At 36.6% G+C, this 21,216-nt stretch overlaps 1 protein-coding gene across 2 annotated transcripts in view; it reads right to left on the bottom strand.

Annotated features, from left to right (window-relative positions):
* The window catches only part of FASN1 (Fatty acid synthase 1), a 95,034-nt gene that overhangs the window by 27,135 nt on the left and 46,683 nt on the right, over positions 1 to 21,216 (bottom strand). For both annotated transcript variants that reach the window (XM_089633222.1, XM_089633221.1), the window contains exons 2-9: positions 13,130 to 13,451; positions 11,201 to 11,353; positions 10,026 to 10,199; positions 8,805 to 8,978; positions 8,375 to 8,640; positions 3,737 to 3,967; positions 2,196 to 2,519; positions 1,271 to 1,580 (exon numbers count right to left, since the gene is read on the bottom strand). In XM_089633222.1, the coding sequence (XP_089489348.1) occupies positions 1,271 to 1,580; positions 2,196 to 2,519; positions 3,737 to 3,967; positions 8,375 to 8,640; positions 8,805 to 8,978; positions 10,026 to 10,199; positions 11,201 to 11,353; positions 13,130 to 13,301 (1,804 nt within the window). In that variant the 5' untranslated portion in view covers positions 13,302 to 13,451. The remainder of the gene's footprint in view (positions 1 to 1,270; positions 1,581 to 2,195; positions 2,520 to 3,736; positions 3,968 to 8,374; positions 8,641 to 8,804; positions 8,979 to 10,025; positions 10,200 to 11,200; positions 11,354 to 13,129; positions 13,452 to 21,216) is intronic.

The raw sequence follows: 21,216 nt of genomic DNA, 5'->3' as shown, positions 1-21,216 counted from the left end.
GTCTATACTCACACGCGGCTGTATCAACAGTTGATACGGAAACTTTGACGGCCGATATTCCAGCGCTCTTTTGTCATAAATGTATTTCTTGCTCACTTGGATATTCGTAGAACTATCACGATGCTGACATCTACAAGAATTTCTCAAAAATAAAATTGTCTTTCATAAAAAAAGATCGATAATCAAGTGCGCCTCTTCGCGCCTTTTAGTCCTTTAGTTTACATTTTTGTCAACTGGCGTTAGTACTAGTATGTCATTCATAACTTTTCATAACTAAAAATGATAAGTGATCATGGTGTCCCACTTGTGTCTATCAACGCAGTGGCCTAAGTACACACACGCCGAGTGAATGGCGGGACCACATTCAAAAGATACGGTACGTCTTTGAATGAAATTTTATGTTTTTGTTTTTATAAACATCTTAGAGTGTTGACACACGAGGATTTGTTTTCATATTGTGGAGAATAATCTGTTCTGTCTATATAGTCCAATAAATCATGCCAGAATGCTATAATTTGACATTTAATTGCGTGCATAGGTATTTGAAAATATGTACCGCGTACGAGTATAGACAAAACGGAGCAAATTAACGCGTTCAAAAGGTTAATAGACGTTGAGTCCGTGAATATGATAACTTTAAAAATGTTGTCCTTTTCAATCCCACCATGCAGCATATTTTGACACATAAGTGAAACTACATCACATATGCGACAGCCGTGTACATCAAAATAATAAAATCGGGAGATTTATGATTGTGGATCCCACTATTCAGAGTTCTTGTACAGTGAGGGGTCAACGAGTGAAATAAGAACACAATAAAGAAATTTGGTTGGCTAAAATATCTTTCCACTCGACATACATAGGTATAGGTATACAGTCTTGTCTATCATACCTATTAACCCTTGTGTATTTCAACATTCTTTATTTTCTAGGAAAAATTTGACAAAAGCGCACATTTAACAATTTACGTTTACATTTTCTGTCCCTTGTGAAAAAGAGTTCATCATTAGAAATAGCTCGCAAGACTTACACTACTTGCTGTTTCATAAGGCATCAGGAAGTATATTGAATACAAATAATTTTCGCCTACACAGAAAAAAGTCTGCAATTTATTTATGATCAAGCTGCTGCACGGTGACCTTAAAATGACCTTTTAGATGTGCATTCTAACAGTGACAGCATGCCCAGATGATAGCGTTAAACCAACAATCGATAGTTTTCATTGGGTAAGGGTTTTTTTGGGTTTATTAGATAAAGACGTTCAACTCACCAACTTCTCCGACGGAATGTCCCACAATGCCATCGGGCTCGATCCCGATGAACAGCAGCAGGTCGACTAGCGCCACTTGGACGGCGGCGATGGATATAAAGGAATTGACTACATTCTCGTAGGTCTCCGTGGGGTCGGCGAGGATCTTGATCAAGTCCACCTTGAAGGGCTTGAGGGCGGCAGCGCAGCGCTCAATGGTTTGCTTGAAGACGGGGAGCTTCATCATGTTGCAGGCCATGGCAGGCCACTGGGAGCCCATGCCGGTGAAGATGAACCAGACCGGGCGCTTTTCGTCTTGCTTGAGGCAAGGCTAGATAAAATAATGATTATAAGCAAATTTTTAGATATCCAGTTGGCCCCCCCCCACACTCAATTCTGGGGAAAGCGACTCCACAGGATATGCGAAGAAAGGCTGAACTTGTAATGTACGGATGCCGCCAAAGTAATCCAGGATGCGTGGACTTGGTAGATTCGGGCAATTGGTAGAGGAGCAATTCCGGTTTTGCTTAAGGATAGGGAATTGTTCTTAGCGTTCAAATTATCAACTTTTTCACTGTCATATGAGAATTGTAATCACAGTTAAAGTAAAAGTCGTTAATAATAAATTTCATAAGGTTAAGGACAATTCCCTATTCTTGAGTAGAATCAGAATCTCCCCCCAGCTGGCACAAATATTATTTTTCTATTCACTGTGTTTTCACCTTTAAAAAGTGATATAAAGTCATGAAAAGTGATGAAACAAAAACTAGGTTAAATAGGTTACATAGTAGGTAAGGTTTACATGTTAGCTTTTTTCATCACTTTTAAAAACTTTTTAGCATTTTTTAAAGATGTGTTGAATTGTCATTCTGTGAGTTATCATGGAACCATTTTATTAATATTGTTTCAATAATTAAAAATACCTAATACTCTTCAAGATATTTACCAAAACTTCCCTGTCGTTTTCATTATCTCCGAGCACGGTGTACCCTCGGAAGGGATGCCCCACGATGTCATTCCTGTGCACCTCCGCCAGGAGGGCGTAGAACTCAGGGTCCACAGGGGCCTTCTCCACAGCATCCAGCAGGTGCTCTACCGCTGCCTCTGTTCGGCCCGACACGGTCACCAAGCGCGGGATGCCCTGCTTGGGGGCAAGGGCCGGCTTGGTTTTGGGGTTGGACTTGAGAGCCACATGGACATTGGCCCCCCCAAATCCGAAGGAGTTCATGGCTACGATGCCCCCATTCCACGGGGTGTTCTTGTCCACAACCTGAAAATAAAAACTATTAGTGATTTCTTATCGTTGAGGCAATAATAATATGTTACCCCGCTCCTTATAAACATTCAATAAAAGCACTTTCCACCAAACAGACCACAGTGTTATCATTTTTAACTCCTCGAAACAAGAAGGAAGCAGTCAGACAACTGGCCGGTGGCAAAGTCAAAAACATCATACTAGTAGAAAAATCAAATTCACACCGCCTGGTTTGCAAGTACATACTAAGGAACAGGTTTTTATCACTTATGTTCGCTATTCATTCAATCACATCTCCACACAGCATTAAATACGTATCTATGTACGTAGCAAACGTAAAAATCTCATAATATATTTTATTATATTTTAATAATGGCATTAAAACCTTTATCAAACCATGCCATAATGTAGATACTTAAGAAGAATTTTATTCATTGATTCAAGAATTTTATAAGTACCCACAAATAATACAGTTAAGTAATAAGTGCCTAGATTGATTGGTCAACAAAATTAATAATATAATGAATTGTCAGTCGAATACTAGAAGCAATGCAATAATGAGGTGATATGGATAGAAAAAATTACTTGAACTTGGGGCTAAGGCCATCTTAGGATATAAAACTCAAACAAAAGGAATATGGTAGTATGTAAGGCTATTTATTGACAATTATGAAGGTACATAAAATACAAAGTGCTTTATCATTTTACATTATACATATAATTAAGTTAATAATAACTGGAGATTATTATTACTGGTCAATTTTTATAGCGCCACTTATTAAGAATGCTTAACATGCAAAGCAATTTTTGATAATTTTATCAGTTTGCTTAATTTTCACATTGTCTGTGTTCTGAAGGGTAGCCGTATCAAACAGAACCGTGACAAAACAGAACATGATAAAATAAATAACAGGTTAGGTTGACGGCCTATGTGGTCGAGGGGTAAGGCTTTTGTCGCGGGTTCAAATCCCGGCGTCCGTAAGTAATTTTTTTTATTATTTCACAATTTAATCATTTACAAATCGAGGGTATATCATGTCGACTGTGTTGGATAAAACAGAACTTCGACAAAACAGCACATGATAAAATAATATGCTAGATTAGGCTAGTTCAGGTGAGGTCAGTTTAGACTGGGTTGGGTTAGGTAAGGTTAGTTTTCTACCACATTTATTCAAAGTTCTGTTTTGTAATGGAACCGTTTAAAAAATTGCAGTCTGTTTCAATGAATTTACCTTCAACTTCCCGTTGAGAAGTCCAGGAATTTCCGTGTTTGGTTCTGTGTAGTGCAAGTTGGCAGGGATGACTCCGGCTTCCATGGCGATAAGAACCTTGGCTATGGAGCACAGCCCTGACGCAGGCTCCGTGTGGCCCATGTTGGACTTCACGGAGCCAATCAGCAGAGGGGTCTTGCGGTCCTTGCAGAAGAAGTCATAGATGGCGTTCACTTCTTGGGGATCGCCAACCTGCCAAAAACATGGGAGACGTTAGATATTATCATAAGTAGTAAGTTCTATGAACAGTAGACCTCGCGTCCATAAAAGTATGTTTCTAATTTTCTCTTATTTAATAAATCAAAACCAAAATTTCCTATTGTAAATAGTACTTAAATACTTACCTATTTAATTAAGTTTAGTGTAAAACCATAAATTTTAAGTAACATTTAAAAAAAATCATAATTTTTGTAATTATACAAATTAAACAAAGAAATCTCAATGACTATTCTTTTTCAAACTTTCTTCATGCAGGTAGGTACCTTAATATTAAAAAAAACGTGAATAAGAAACACAAACACAATGATTTTACATTTGAAAATAGAATCTTTACTGAACCATTAAAACGGCCACCATCTTGAAAAAAACAGTTGATATAAAACAGTACTTAGCAGGGGCGTATAACTCTCGCATAACCTTGTAACCCTGATGGGAGGAGTTATCCTCAACCCAAATTCTTATAGACAAAGCTGTTGTGGCTGAAAGCTCAGATCTCATTGGCTCAGAGCAAAAATTGTATCTTGATCTCTCGCTCTCTACCGTAGCGACTCGTGTAACAGAAAGAGAAGCTAAACATGTGTTATGCTCCGATAAAAAAATAACGGTAATTTCCAAGACGTCATTTCGCAGATTGAAGTCAGTTGAAGGTTTTAGCGTAAATATTTTGAATTTTCTTTCACCCATCTAAAAATAATGTTGCGTGCTAGAATTCTTCAAGGTGATAAATTAATGCCGTGTTGTGTTAAAGGTTGCTCAAATGGATTCGATAATCCAGTGCTAGGAAGAAGCAGCAAGAAATACGTTTGTTTGTGTGTGCCATTTCGCGATTGAAATCAAAAATCGGTACTTTTGGGATTAAAAAATAATGCGTTGCCAACGCTTAATCTTCCAATCATCATAAAATATCCGGTCTATCTCCACCAATTGAAAGAAGGACCCGATCACGTTGTTAAATACAGGTACTAACCTCTCGTTCTTTGATACAATGTTCATGATTCCTGAATGTACTTCATTGGCTAATAATTTGATTAATTTTCCTTTTCAGACCTATCCGTATTTCGACGCGATCTTATACCACGTATTAGGAGACTAAAATTGCTAAACAAAGCCACGATTACATCAAACAAGTTCATTTAAACCTCTCCAGAATTACATCATGTAAGTACCAATATTTTCAATGATGTTTGCTGACGACAAAGCTGTGAAAATTATATGAAACCCTTGCAGGAGAACTTGAATAACTTCTAGTGCTATTTTGTGTATATATTCTTGTATTTTTGTGCAAGGTCAAATTAAATCCTATTAAGTTGTTGCAGTAAGACAGAAATCCTGGGTTCGATTCCTAGTTGAGACTGTTACTTTTTATTTTTTTTGTGTCTTGTTCTGTTTCATGTTTTGTTTAGATATATTAGTATTATCTTCTACTTCAATGATAAATCAATGCTCAATACATCGGTTGTACTGACCCTGTTTTGTATTACTGTCCATTGTCTTTTTGAAAATAAAAAATATTTTGATGCGTGCATAGCTGTGGGTTTTTTTTTATTTTCCTTTTCCTGCATTCCAGTATTTTTTATTATATAATTTTATTGGGCTAGTGAATGAACGATGTTAGCTGGGTGCAGGTATATTGTCTATGTTTGCTCTTTTTTTAAATGACCTTGAGATTTCCTTATGGTCCACCATATATTTACCTGTCTGGACCAAACGACCGTTTTATCTGTGGTCGTCTGTGGTTAAGGGGCTGACAAAATGGCGCCATACAAAAAGCCCGAAGATATCGATCTAGAGAGTGGTTTATTTATGGTACTTAGCTACACTCAGTCAATTAATCTAAACATGTTATATTGCAATATTTAAGTTTGAATTATGGCTAGCTTGGATAATGAGCTTAAACTTGATGAGATAAAGGCATGTTGTTTACTTGAGAAACCACCTAATGTTGTTTTCAAAGTTTAAAGTTTATGTTTGAACTTACAGAATTAAATACTTGTGTCAAGCACCATGAAACAAGATGAAGTGTAATCTGTAGTGTGAGATTGTCTTGTGTGGCGATTCAATTCTTTGAGTACTGAGCATCGTAACAAACAGTTAATAAATTCACTTTTCACCAAACAGACGTGTCGTCATTTTGTACTTTGAAACGCTGAGGAGATTATAGTTCATCATAGTTTAACAACAACCCTCTGTGGGTAAACTTCGGTTTATGGGCGAAATTCCTAAAAAATAAAACTAGTTATTTTTATACTAACTTTGGGCCGGGGAATCCGAATCTGGAAGAATTAGGTTGCGGCAAGCAATATTAACTGAATTACACGACTTTAAAATTTCGACGCACAAACAATTTAACTGGCCATTTATTTTTCTATGGATTTTATTGTCAACGTGTCGAAAATGGGGTATTGTATTTTGTTCTGCAACGAAAAATTTTAAGTCGTGTATTTCAGTTTGTATTGCTTGCCCCAACCTAATTCTTTCGGATTCGGATTCCCCGGCCCAAAGTTAGTATAAAGATGTATAAAGATAACTAGTTTTATTGTCAGAAAGCGTTCAAAATGGCCAGTTAAATTGTTTGTGAGTCGAAATTTTAAAGTCGTGTAATTCAGTTAATATTGCTTGCCGCAACCTAATTCTTCCAGATTCGGATTCCCCGGCCCAAAGTTAGTATAAAAATAACTAGTTTTATTTTTTAGGAATTTCGCTCATAAACCGAATTTTTTCCCCCTCTGTTACCTTGTCACCCCACCAGTGAGGGTCTTTTGGTAAATGACCTCCCAAAAATATGTTGCAATAGTAAATATTTGTGCAGATTCGTACGGTAATAGCGGGTTCCAGTGCCACCTAGCGTCCAAATGAGAAGCTATTGTATATATCTACCGTGGGTCACTTTAAATTTTGTCCCCAAACTATCTCGTTTTTTTCTCTGTTGTACAGACAAAGGAGGTAAACACTATCATGTCTGACGTTTTCTTAGTATCATACAAAATTTATTTTAAAGGGGTTTTCGGACATGACCGCCGTGATAGAGATATATACGATTTAAGGTTATTATGGGGAGATGTTAAAAAATGTCGGTTAAAAGTTTTTTGTGTGATAAACAATACCCATCTTGAACTTGAATATTAGTTTGCAAAATTATGATTATCATTGTTGACGTAATTTGCATGGAATAATTTAATTGAAAGAAATTCATAACAACAGAAACGCAAACAATTCATTGAATCTTGACAAACGTTTTCAAATAAACTGACAATTAGTTTATGTTACAAGAGAGAAAAATAAAGAGGTGAAAAACGATATTTAAATTATAAAAGTCATAATGTTATTCATTTTTTTCGATTACACTTACTTACACTTCTGGACCCCTAGAGTTGCCTCTGTACCTCACATACTACGGGCTACGACATTGGGATTGTTGCCTGTCTCGGGGTACAATTCCCGGATGAGCTTATTCTGCACATCACTAATAAAAGCACTATTTACCAAATAGACGTGTTGTCATTATCACCAGTAGCCTAACATGAACAACATCCATTTGTTACCTTGTTACTCCACATAGAACACGTCATTGGGATTGTTACCTGCCACGTCATACAGCTCTCGGATATGTTTGTTTTGAACGTCACTAATAAAAGCACTGTTCACACTCTAAACACATCTATAAGCAGTGACATTACAACAAAACCTAGGAGTTAATATATCACAAGACTTGAAATGGGAACCACATATTGCTGGGATTGTCAAAAGAACAAACTCAATAACATATTCAATCAGGAAATTCCTTGACCCTAACACTGAAATTGATCTTAAAAATATACAAAACATATGTGCGACCTCTCCTGGAATACGCTTTCCAAATATGAAGTCCATATTTTGCAAAGGATATGGTTCTAGTAGAGAGCCAAGAGCTTTGAAAGACCGGCAATATGAAGATAGACTCAAGGAACTAAGATTACAAACGTTAAAAGAAAGAAAAATAAGGGGTGACTTGATCAAGACTTTCAAAGTTTTATCTGGTCATTATAGTTGCCCTGGCATCCAAGAAATCTTCGCCACCAACACAAAATATAAATCCTCGTGGACACTCAAAAAAAATTGACAAACCACCTTTTGCATCCAAACCTAGGAAACACTTGCTTGCAAATAGATAAGTGGATGCATGGAATAAACCACAATGTGTCATTAATGTTATAATATAAACCAATTTAAAGCTCGATTGGATTCTTATTTAGAGAGAAGAAAGAGTTAACTTATATTAAAATTGAATACAACTCAATTACTGTTAAACTTATTGTGAAATCAGATATGAGCGCAGCAGCGGAATGCTGCCTGCTATCGTAATAATAATCATAATATGTAATAAACAAAACCGAGTATCACCTTGGTGCCCGTACCGTGGGCCTCCACGAAAGTCACGTCAAGGGGATTGATGCCCGCCTCAGCATACACCTCCCGGATGAGCTTATTCTGCATGTCGCCGGAGGGAAAGGTGATTCCCTGCACCTTGGCCCCGTCCGTGTTGGTGCGCGTGTTCAGTATGGTAGCATACACGCGGCGAGCGTCCTTGGCCCGCTGCAGGAAGATGCACACGGCTGCCTCTCCGCGCACGTAGCCATCGCCAGTCCCGTCGAAGGCCTTGCACTTGCCTGCAATCACAAAAGTATTAATGCATCATAATTTATATAATAACCATGTTACATTTGAATTTCTATAAAACAACTGGGCTTTAGTACAATTTTGTCACTTTTACAATACATTGGGTTTAGTTTTTTTATAAAATAAATATGTAAATAGAACAGATAGACAGTACCTTGGGGCGACAGCATGCCGAGGTTATGGAAGTTGAGAGCATTGCCAGGTTTCAGCAGCAGGTTAACGCCGGCCACGATTGCCGCGTCGCACTGTCCCGTCCGCATGGCCGTGATGGCCTGGTGCAGGGCCACCATGGAACTGGAGCAGGCCGTGTCCAGGGCGACACTCGGCCCTGGAATCAACACCAATATTTTTAGGTTATATTTATTTATTCATTAAACTCTTCTCTCTTATCTCTACAGCTTTATGAATTATTGCTTATCTTAATAAGTTAATTAAGTCTCCTGAATTATGGTAAAACAAATAAATAAACAATAAGACACAGGGTACAGCTATAATATTATAAACAGTGAGGCATAACAAAAAATCATCATCACCATCAAACTGTTTTATGTAAACATATAAGAATATTTTAACTGGTCATTAGAGGTTGCCCACCACTTTCCCAGGTTCTAAGGAAACAGATGGTTTCCTCCTTCACCGTACACATCAAGACTCTTATTAAGACAGATTATTTATAAAGGGTGCTACTTTTTATAAAAATGACTCCCCCAATGTTCAGGCATACAGAGTTAGTAGGCAGTAAGGAGTGCGTACATGTTGTAAGTTATATAACTGGATTACATCTCATCTCCGCCAATTGGTATATCTGTAAAAATTTTAATAAGATAAAGAGATGAAAGTTACAAGAATTATAAGAGAAATATTAAGATGAGGTCGTGACTTGACCAAAGCAGCTAAGTTGCAGTCGTCTGGCAGTTCTGTCGAGAATGAGCGGAGCAATTGGACCAGTTGCAAGTGAAACTCGGCATCGGCGCCCCTTAGCCAGCTTCCCGAATAGGCTCTCGAAGAATGTTTTGCAATTGAGGGGGAAAGAACCCGAAGACCCTAGGGATAAAAGTAAAAAAGAAGGGCTCCGGTTCCTCGCAGTTAATCCTCAGGCCCGCTCATGGCAGGCGGATTATACAGCAGCCACTTTGGGAGTTATCTCCTCAGTTGATGCCGGGACTGGGTCTATTCCACCCCGTTGATGGAGGGAAGAACAATACAAAATAATATGATTAATTCAGTTCCAGCTCTGCTCTATAAGTTAAGAGTTGTTGATACAATATAAAAGTTATTCCTGATAAATTCAATATATTGTTCAATGGTTAAACGTAGTATTGAAACTTGTACAAAGATAGATGATAATAGCTACATATATTGAATGAAAATTTACCTTGGAAATTGAATGTGTAAGAGATTCGGTTGGGGAACATGGCACGACAGCACCCAATCAGGGCGTAGCCATTGATTTTGTCCAGGTCTTTCACCCAGAACTCTTCAGATTCACTGGAAGATACTCCCACAAACACTCCTGTGTTGGTCCCACGTATGCTTGTGGGGTTGATGCCTGAAAACAAATAGTATAATATTATTGTTAATCCTTCTTCAAGCTTCGCAAACATCTTCCACGATAGTAGGACGTTTTCAAATATTGTCAGGTTATTCGTAATTCAGAAATGTTTGTCTTTCTTTAAAAAAATAGCAAATGTAAGTGTCTATCAAAGATTTCACTCTCGAGGACATTTTCCTTAGAGAGCCTTAGGCCGTTGTACCACAAGTTAGTAATGAAGTGGTATGCCGAGAGCCTACTGATCGATATATTTGTATTGGGACCTGCAAACGGGTTGGGGGGCGAGCGGGAGTCATGCGACGTACTTCCAAATTAGGATATTCATATTTATAATTTTTTAGTAACCTCCCATGCTTTTATTATAATTTTTTTCTAGTAATGCCAATTATAATTGGAGGATTCGGAAATATTTTGTTGGTGGTGAAGATTTCTTGGCAACTACATAATATTTTGAGTGTCTCAATAAAGTCACCCCTTTCTCTTCTTTCTTTAAACGGTCAACACTTGATGACTGACTTAACAAATTTATATTAGTATTTCAAGTTACTTGTTATAAAACGACACTTATAATGAGTCAATTTGACAGATGAGAAGATGATGACATTCAAAAGGTGGTAAATTCTAAAATAAGTCAGCAATACTGACAATTTACTGGGCTACAAGATACAAAATTATTACTTGAGATCTGCCGTGAGCATACCTTGCAATATGCATCGCAGAACATTTCCCACTTCCTTACAGCACACGGTTTATGTCGATCACCGTGGGACGATGGCCTTAAAAAAACTAAAGTAAAGCTAGCCACACATCAGTTCTGCATCATACACTGCTTAATATAATATGAAAATGATTCAGAAATAAGAGATTTTATCATAACTACCAGAGAAAGACTAATTAAATTAAAATTGCAGGTATTTTTTCAAAACAAACAGAGTAATTATATTGTGTTAACAACCTGCGAGCAAATAAAAAAAATAAGGGTGGTGATTTTGACCTACCTGCATCAACTATAGCCTCGTGAGTAATTTCCAACATCAGTCGGAGCTGTGGGTCCATGACGTGGGCCTGCTTGGCGTGGACACCAAAGAATGTGGCGTCGAAATGTGCGAGATCCTTTAGCTTACTAGACCTGGAAGGAAGGCCCTTGAAACCTGCGCAGAAATATAATGTGTGAACATTAAAAAATGATATAACATCTTTAGAGAGATACAATTCAAGAAAAATAGAATATGAACAATTAACTCTTCATGTTATCAAGCAATTTTTTTCGAAACATTTATAACTTATAGATAGAAATCTTCCAAAGAATCAGATTAGAATTTTATGAAAATACATTTAGAATTACTTTCCAGCAATCATTTTTTAAATTCTATGTAACACTTCATTTATATAGATGAAGTTGTGATATTAACGCGTAGGAATTATAACAACCGTGCCTTTGTCGGTGCAGATATTCAATTCGTGAGGCCGTGTGGTATAGGCATGGGTTGTATGGGTTTCGCCACCTCGGGAACCATTCATTGGATGACATAAGTCACCCCAAGTGGTTTGCTATATTTGGTCACTTTGGTCAGCAGGGGTGCCCGGTTTCAGGGGTGTAGTTTGTCTATGTCTCGGCGGCGGATGCTACCTGATGCGTGGCGGGTCGAATCGAGAGAGACTGGTTGTGGGAGACTTTTTGACCTCTCCAGCCGGACTCTCACCGCAGTGGGAGGGATGGATTCATACATCCATCACTGCTGGACATATTGACCTCCAGATTCTTTCCCAACCCTCATACCTTTTCCTGCCTTTACCTAAAACACTTTTACACAACATCTCCAAAGATGATATAGGCCCTGAGGGATTTTTTTTTCAGGGCCTCCAATGTGGAGCTAATGTAAAATAAGTTTAAATCTGCCCAGAAGTGTTGAAAACAAAGTATTACTCAGCGTTTAATTTAACCTTTCCCTTACTGTGCTAAAAAAATACACGCGTTACGGTGTTGTGTAGTCAATACACATCTCAAAATAAGCAATTTAATATCGGAAAAATATGAATATTCATAGCTAATCGATTATGTTTATTATATTTTATATCAAAAGTGATAATAATTGTAATTTAATTGCTGAAAACATGAAAAAAACCATCGGTAGATGCTAAAGAAACGTGCGAGGGGTTCACATCTAACGACGGTTCGCGGCCAACTGGCTAGCGGCGTGGCTGGCGGCTGGCACAAACACAGCTGTGCGGTCGTAGGTATCGATGGTCTAAATCAAAAACTAAAATTGCAGAAGTGTGGATGTCTCATGATCCCGCATAGCGAATTAAAGCGGGACATCAATAGCGTGTCATTTCCTCGCACACTCTTCGCGTATTTAGTATCACACGGTTGATTGTATTGGTGTATTTGTTCCCGATTTTTAACGAAAAACTATGATTTTTAATTGAATTTGAAAACTATGTAATATATTATTTTTTAATTCAGTGTATAAATGTATAACGGAGGAATACCTAAAATCTGAACCCAGAATTTATTATATTTATAGAGTTATTAAAGTTATTAGAAGCAATGTGTAGTAAATACACACAACAGATGAGGAAAGGTTAATAGGGTTCTCTATCATGAAGACAGTATTTTTCAAAACAACATCGATTTAATAGCAATGTGTAACACATAATATAATTATTTTTATTATTATATTAGGTGGTTCACATTGCCTATATCATCTTTGGGGATGCTGTGTGGATTTAATGGCAATGTGAAACACCAAATATAATTATTTTTATTATTAAAAAAATGGTTACCGAATAAAACAGATCAGTGCGAAAACAGAACATGATAAAAATAATAGTTTAGGTTAGGTTAGGATTGTTTGTTAATTTTTATAACTTTTCTTCATTGTTCTGTTTTGTCGTGGAACTGTGAAAAATTATACTATTCTCACCTCTAGGCCATCTTCTTTCATCATCTGTGACCATGTCAATCCCCTCCATGAGGTTCTTCTTAAACTCCTCGATGTTGGAGCTCTCGGGAAGTCGTCCCGAGAGTCCGGAGATGACCACATCGTTGTCTCCGTGGGCGCAGCCGTTCTGCAGTGTAGGGGCGGCGGCCGGCATTGTGGTGCTGTCAGTAGGGTTGCTGTTGGTGCTATCGGAGCAATGTTTCTCCGGCGTCTTGGGTCTGTTCTTAGTCCTTGGGCGGTTGCTGTTCTTGGATGCCCGTCTTCGTGGAATTGTGCCGGCGCGCGGGACAAGGATCGAGGTTTTCTGCAAGAAAGATAATAATAATTAATATCAGCTTGATGCATATGTGTATATATCGACAGAAGAGAGACAAATACAACTATAGATGATAGAAACAAATGGAGATATGGCGTGGAAGGACTATCAAAGCGGCAAAGTTAGGCTTTTGGAGTGTATCTAGAAATAAAATCGAGGCGCAAATGTGCTTAGCTGCGATTTGACTCTTAGCCCATCTTCCTATATCTACCTGTGGAATAAACTACTGTCACTACATTACCCAAGTTAAAACATGCACATATTTCCGTTTTATGATTAAGTACTAAAGCTAATCATAAATTGCAAATCATTTTCTCAATGAAATATATTTATTACAGGGTTCAAAGCGTTCAAAGGATAAGGTAGGCAACACATTACGCTATAAGCATCATGGCTTAGGGGCCGTTCAAGTATTATGTAAGCACTATAGGGGGGCAGGGGGGTCTTTGCTTTGCTTATTTTTGATGACATGGGGGGTGAGGGGGTCGAGATAGTGATTCCGTCAGCACTGCTCAGCAGTAGTTATTTTTTTTTACACATTGGCAACCCACACATTGTCTATGTTTGAAAACCGAATACATATTCGGGGATTCCCACCGTGTCAATAAAGTTTGTTTAAATGAATATTATGTGCATTAAAGTCCTCTATCCTAAGCCTATTTTATAAGTGCTGCTTATGAATCAATAAAAAAACAGAATACATTAACAGAAAAATGCATATAGGTTCCAATTTTTACGTAAGCATGGGAGGGGGGGGTAAGAGCTTTGCTTACTTTTGGTGACAAGGGGGAAGAGGGGGTAAATAATTGTAATAAATCTGCTTACGTAATACTTGAACGGCCCCTTAGCCTATTTCAGCACATCGCTCGCCATACACTATCAATGGGAATGTATGGTGAGCGATATTCCGAAATAGGCCAAGCCACGAAAATATAGAGCGCTTATAGCGTGGTCACAGGCTTAGGGATTATGTCAATGATATTTAAAATTTAGTAGTTGTCTTTGTTTTTCTGGAATATTCCAACATTTTTCTGTATTTAAATTTACTGGGAATCCCCGTGCACTGTCAAGTCGTGTCAAAACGTTAATTTTATTTCAAAATACATTGCCATTGGTATTGTTGACAACTTTACTGTTGACCTTTAGAAAAAAATAACTTTATTTCACTTTATGGGCAATTATTACCAGCTCATACAGCTAACATCACAGCAACTCTAAAGAAACTTTTCATTCTAATTTGAACTGTATTTTTAACATCTAAAAAATAATGAGAAAATGTGGGATTTTTTTTGTTCGCCTTTTCATAAACAATTTTTTTTTTACATTAGCTCCACACGGGAGGACCGAGTACAAGAATTGACCTCGGGGCCTACGTCATCTTGAATGGTGTGCGGAAGATCTTTTTAAGGAAAGTAAACGGGCAGTTCTGGAAAGAAAATAGTATGCAGGGTGGGTAGGAATCTGGCGATCGGTGTGTCCAGGATTTATGAACGGATCTATGAATCCACCCCTCCCAATGCGGTGTAAGGCGATGAGTCGAGAGAGTCCTGCTGGAGAGGTCAAAAGGTCTCCCTCAACCAGCCTCTCCCGACCCGGTCCGCCACGCAGTAAGTGAGCAGAGACATCTGCCGACAAAACCACAAACCTCACCCCACGAACCCGGCCACTCCCGTTAAGTCACCAAACGTAGCGAACCACTTTGGGTGATAACGAAGAAGGTGAAAGATTTTATGAAGTAACTAGTTACTAATTACTGACTAACCTGCTGATTACTAATTAGATTAATAGTAACCATTTTGTCACAATTCCTTGAACCTAATTGAGTTTGCCGTATTATGACGTCATAAATTTATTCAAGAATAATTAATGCCTTGTTACGGTGCAAACCATTCCTTTGTATTCATATTGAAAATGAATAAACATTTTCAGGGATTTTTTTGTTTGTTTATACAATACTAACAAGCACGGGAATTCAAAGCCAAAGCCGCGTACCACACTATTGAAAGTAATATTCTCTGGAAGGTCAATCAATATTCAATAAAATCATTCAATAATAGTAAAGTATTATTTTTTTATCAACCAGCTTTGACCTAGAACTTTATTTTGTAAATTGGTAAGCATTCATCTCCTGTCTGCCTATTAGTCCTGGGTCTACTGTAAATGACCCGCTCATTGAAAACTGCTCACGAGCTTCCAAAGAGCGAATGAATTATTTTTTCGCCTGCACCCGGGTCTCGCGACCCACTCTCCCAACCGGAGTGACCAGGCGCATAGATTGTCAGCACCCGGGTGTCGCTATCCACTACCGCGACCCGGGTGCCCGCTGCCGGTGTGGCGTGGCGAACGACCACATAAGTTGTAATGAATATGAATTTTGTATACCGGGCATCACGCCTCGAATCACTTCACAGACATGATTAGCCAATTTAATAAAGAGTGGTAAATTTCTGAAATCTATAATTGGCTATTATTGTGGTCCCAGTTTCCAGTTACCGGAGATCTACATAGAAGCGCTTCTTCTTTCAGAGTCTTTTGGAACCGGTTCCCTATAACGGGAAGGTTGGTCGGTAATAGGTTTAGTAAAACAAATTATAAATTCATACCTTCCTTAAACGAAAGTGAAAGTAGACAAGTAATCGGGTTTCTCACGACGCTAGTGGGTTGTGAGCGACCCGGGTCATGTAAAACGATTGATTGAAACTGTAGGACAGTTGTTAACTATAGGTTTTTTGTCAATATCAATAAATATCTAAACAATAAATGAAACGGAAAACTACAAACATAGGTAATATAGATAAATATCATGCAATCTCTGGCGGGATAAAACAGTAGTACCCAATTAGGCCACCATCTTAAACCGGAACCGGAACATAAACTAATCTACAGACAGATGAAATGCCAAATGGTCGAGTTAAAACAGGACTTCGCTACGATTAATACAGTACGAAATGTATTAAATAAACAGCATTCCCAATATGTCCTGAGTTCAATTCCCCAGCTAGCTAAGTCCTCCACCACAATACAAGCAACATTTTCCACTTACTGAGGTGGTAGTAGGATATTTTCAAATATCGTCAGGTTATTCGTAATCAGGGGATGTTAGTCTATCTTTTTAAAAGAAAACAACGTCATTACCATAGATTATACTAGAGCCTGAGTTGGCAGCATTGGTCCGATAAGTTCACAATGATTCACCATAATTTCCGAACTTACATACCTAGATTTGAAACTAATAACATTTTTAACAAATTTAAGCACTAAAAAAACACTATTTTAATGAAAATTTCAATACAATTTTATGCTACATTATTATGAGTTTTAATTTTAATTTCTAATTTTACGTCAGAATAATAATCGAACTACATAGGTAACTTTGTGTTGTTTTAGATAAGCAAACGAAAAATAAATTACCATTAGATACAAAATTGAGATTTATTGTTTTTTTTTACTCTCTTACCATACCATAAAAAATAAATAATACCTTTGCAATTTTTCCATAAAATTCGCTCATAAAACTAATTTTCATAATTATTTTGTAACTAATTATTTAGGAACAACAGCACACTATAAAACTATGTATTTTTTAGATTAACTCCACACAGGAGGCCCTGAGGAAAATAATTTCCCTTGCCGTCTGTGTCACTTTTGGGGCTGCTGCGTGGAGGGTCTTTATAATTTAAGGAAGGAGAGGATGTTCTGGGATGAAAAAGGTGTGTTTGAGGAGTGGATAGGAATCTGGGTGATCTAGTGACGTATGAATCCATCCCTCCCACAGCAGTGTAAGGCGTTGGGTCGACAGAGCTCGGCTAGAAAGGTCAAAGGATCACCCGTCACCAAGATCTGGACTAACCTCACCCTATGAATCTGGGAATCCGAATATAACCTGGCGTAGAGAATCTCTTATGGTAGAGGTGTATACCAGCCCCCCAAATTGAAGTTACGTTGGTAATTTGTTTTGAATATGCCGTATGTCAGTATACAAATTTGCCTAGTTTGAACGCCACAACAGACGATCAGTATACAAATTTGCTTAGTTTGAACGCCATCAACAGCCGTTCAGTACACAAATTTGCCTAGTTTGAAAGCCATCAACAGACGATCAGTATACAAATTTGCTTATTGAACGCCATCAACAGACGTTCAGTATACAAATTTGACATTGCATTTAAAAAAACCCAAAACGTACAGACATAGAAAAATAAACTTATACAGTCGGTGAAAAGAATCTCAAGAACCGGTCAGTTTTGGAAAAAGCAGGGGAATAAAAAAAATCTGATTTTGACGATTTTATAAGGTATAATCAGCACGAGGTACAGTTGTCCCTTTCGCGCATGAACCGAAATGAAAAGAATTTTTAAGGTTCACGCTTTCGCGTTTCGCGGGTAACAGTGACAGCAACAGTGACAGTAACAGTGGCAGCAACAGTGACAGTGCCAGTGACAGTGACAGCAACAGTTTTGTAAAATAAATATTATTCAAATTTCTCGGCGCCGGTGATTCCTCTTAATAAAAACCCATAATTAACACTATTTCAATGCTTTTCGTGTACGTTATATGCTTTCCCTTCCAAACAAGACAATATTTGAGTTGAATCTATATTGAAACAGGAACAGAGCACAATTAATTATTCATAACGAAATTACATCACTAACGCAAGAATTACATTTTTTACTCGTCTCGAGAAAGAGGGGTGTGTAGAATTAATAATTTTCATTGAAATGTTACCATTCCAATTACAAATATTTTTTTACTTTCTTCAGGTAGGCACCATAATATTGATTATTCCGATTTGACAGATCGTTGAAGGGACCATAATCATGCGATCTCTGGCGGGATAAAAAGGTAGTATCCAATACGGCCACCACCTAGAACGTGAACCGGAACTTAACAAAAAAAATATACGGAAATAGGTATTAAAACGCACAACGTGTGGTTAAATTTGATAATTAAAGATGAAAAAATATAAAAAGTAAATGAAATCTAATATATTGGTGTAATATTGGATTTAAAAGTAAATTTTCAATATGTGTTGCAGAAGGTATCAAATAGGTAATCTTTCTTAGAAGACTGATAAATAAATTAAGTAAAAACACTACAGAGCTCATTTTCAAAACAATAGTTACGACTCATTTAGACTATCGCTCCACGATATTATATTTAGCTAATGACGAAAACCTAAACAAGCTGGAAGTTATTCAAAATAGAGCAATGAAATGAATACTAAGGTAAGGCTAATATGCAAAGGTGAATCAAATGAGAGAGGAGCTGAATTGAATTCCAATCAAAAAGAGACTGCTATATAATGTGTTAAATTTTATACATAAAAAATGCCTAAATACTTTAAGGACGAAATAGTATTTAGTAAAAATATTCATAATTATGAAAACAGAAATATTAATAGAATTAAATTTCCGCTTATGAGAAAAACTACGTAAGGTGTGTTATTGATAGCGGCTCGATACAAAATATTACACGACGTAGTGCATCGCCTTCGAAATTTTCATGTATATTTGAATTTCTTAATGTATCTGCCTACATATCTTGTTATTAGGCAGGTATATTGAGATATTTTATAGATGTAATATAACATGTTTCCTTAAAACTATACATGTATTTATCTACAAATATTTTCTTTAACGTTATATTAAGAATGTTTAATTGATAGAACCTACAGACAAGCTGCCTGAATATAGACAGCTTTGTGGGACTACTCTAAATTTGTTCAAATGTTTTATTTACTAAACAAATAAATAAAAAAATAAAATAAAAATAATAAAAAATTATTTATTTTTCGGAATGACTTTATTGAGTAAAACCTCAAATTGTAATGTTTAAATATTGAAGACAATATTAGTGATTTCTAAACGAAAATCTGAAACAGAAAAATCAGAACTTGTTCGAGTCCCAGATGTGACCGTTTCCTTTTCTGATTTTTCTGTTTCAGATTTTCGTTTAGAAATCACTAATATTGTCTTCAATATTTAAATAAAAAATTATTTTATCAACCACCCAGTATTTATTAGAAAATGAGTTAATGATTTTAGCAAGAAAATTAATTAAATTCTTCTACTGACTTATAATTACATTTACTTTTCACATCCTTGCCTTGAAAGCAATTATGTATGAGGAATTGCAAAATAACAGCTGAGGTTAAGTGAAAATGCCACAAAACACATGCAAATGACAATAAGACATATTGAAGAGCAAAGGTGAGCTATTGTTTAAAGAGAGTAAAATAAATTAATATGATAAATGTCTCAATTTGTATTATTTTATGGCTGTGCAAAATTCTATTTCTATATAAATAAATAAAGAATGTTCCTTTGTTTGTGGCCTGTAAAATCAAAAACTACTGGACCCATTTCGTTGAAAATTTCATAGATTGTTCTTATTAGTGTCAGGAGTGTTTAGGGAGTGTTTTGAGTAGTAGAAAAAGTCGGGATCGACCGAGGAAGACTTAAGACGAGACCTAAAATAAAGCTAGAATCTTACCGGAGTAACTGAATCAGCCCTGTGTATTCATATTAATATTTGAGAATATCGCTCGCCATAATACCAATGGGAATGTATGGTGAGCGACATAGTGAAATAGGCCAAGTCACGAAATTATAGTGCGCTTATAGCGTGGACTGTCACGGGCATAAGGGATGGAATATAGAAATATCCCCAGGCTTGACAAAAGGATAAATATTAGTTTCAATATAGGATTTTTCCTCATTCTTTTTCCCATTCAATAGAATAATAATTCTGTGAATATGTAATATTACTTGTAATAAAGTCATTCCGTAATTTAATAAAGTAATTTTAATTCAATTGTTACGCGTGTCTTGACATGACATTGAGTCAGAATAACAGAAGAATATGTGTGAGATGACATATGAATGTGAATAAAGCAAGGATTGCATGCCTAAATCTAGTTGTGGCGGTCTATCCTCTCTGCCTACCCTTGCGAGGAAACGGTGTTATAGTTGGTTAGTATTTGGAAATTTTAAAAGTGTTTTGAGAATTGTAATTATACAGTAAAACTAATTTTAATAATAGGTACTATGGCGAATTTTTTGTTATAATAAAAAAGTTATTGATTATTTTCCCAAACTCTGATTTACGAGTAATTCATTTTAAAAACAAAACCATTCGTTCGTTACCTCTTTACCAATCACAGGTTATCGGTTTTCTGAAGTACCTTCGTTTTCAGAATAATTTTGAATAAATTTCGGAGTGAATCACATTTTCAACAAATTAATGATAACGGAAAAATATTTTTTTAAAAAACGAATAAGAATCGATTTTAATTTTACATAATATTATGCGAAATATGCAAAAAAAATATTTAAGAAAATTAGATCATGCTTGATAATAAATGATTCAGTAATAAAAAATAAAAAAAAAACAGAATGTGAAAGAGTTGAGTGCATTCAATTCGTAAAAGTTAATTTTTGACTTATATAATGTTTATCCTGTTCCGAAAACGGAATATTTTTTTTAAAGACGCAAGATCTGGGTGTATCCAGGTACTTTCCCACCTTCCTTTTCCTCATTTCCTTCCCCTCCCCACTGTCTTCAGCCTCACAATATACCCCTATTGGAATTGCTATAGTCTCACTGGCTCCAAACGGTTGGGAGCAGTTGGGACTACTGTGTGGCATTAACACACAAAAGAAGAAAAAAAACTGATGATTACGCTTTCAATGCACAACAAATAAAAACATTTTATTCAAGTCTATTAATTTAAATCGAAGGTTTCAATAAAGAA

This window comes from Hesperophylax consimilis, chromosome 7 (genome assembly GCF_061612785.1).
Source record: "Hesperophylax consimilis isolate HC1 chromosome 7, BYU_Hcon_1.0, whole genome shotgun sequence".
In the NCBI taxonomy this organism is placed as follows: Eukaryota; Metazoa; Arthropoda; class Insecta; order Trichoptera; family Limnephilidae; genus Hesperophylax; species Hesperophylax consimilis.
Note: the sequence above shows the minus strand (reverse complement) of the source record. Positions and strands in the feature narration are given on the sequence as shown.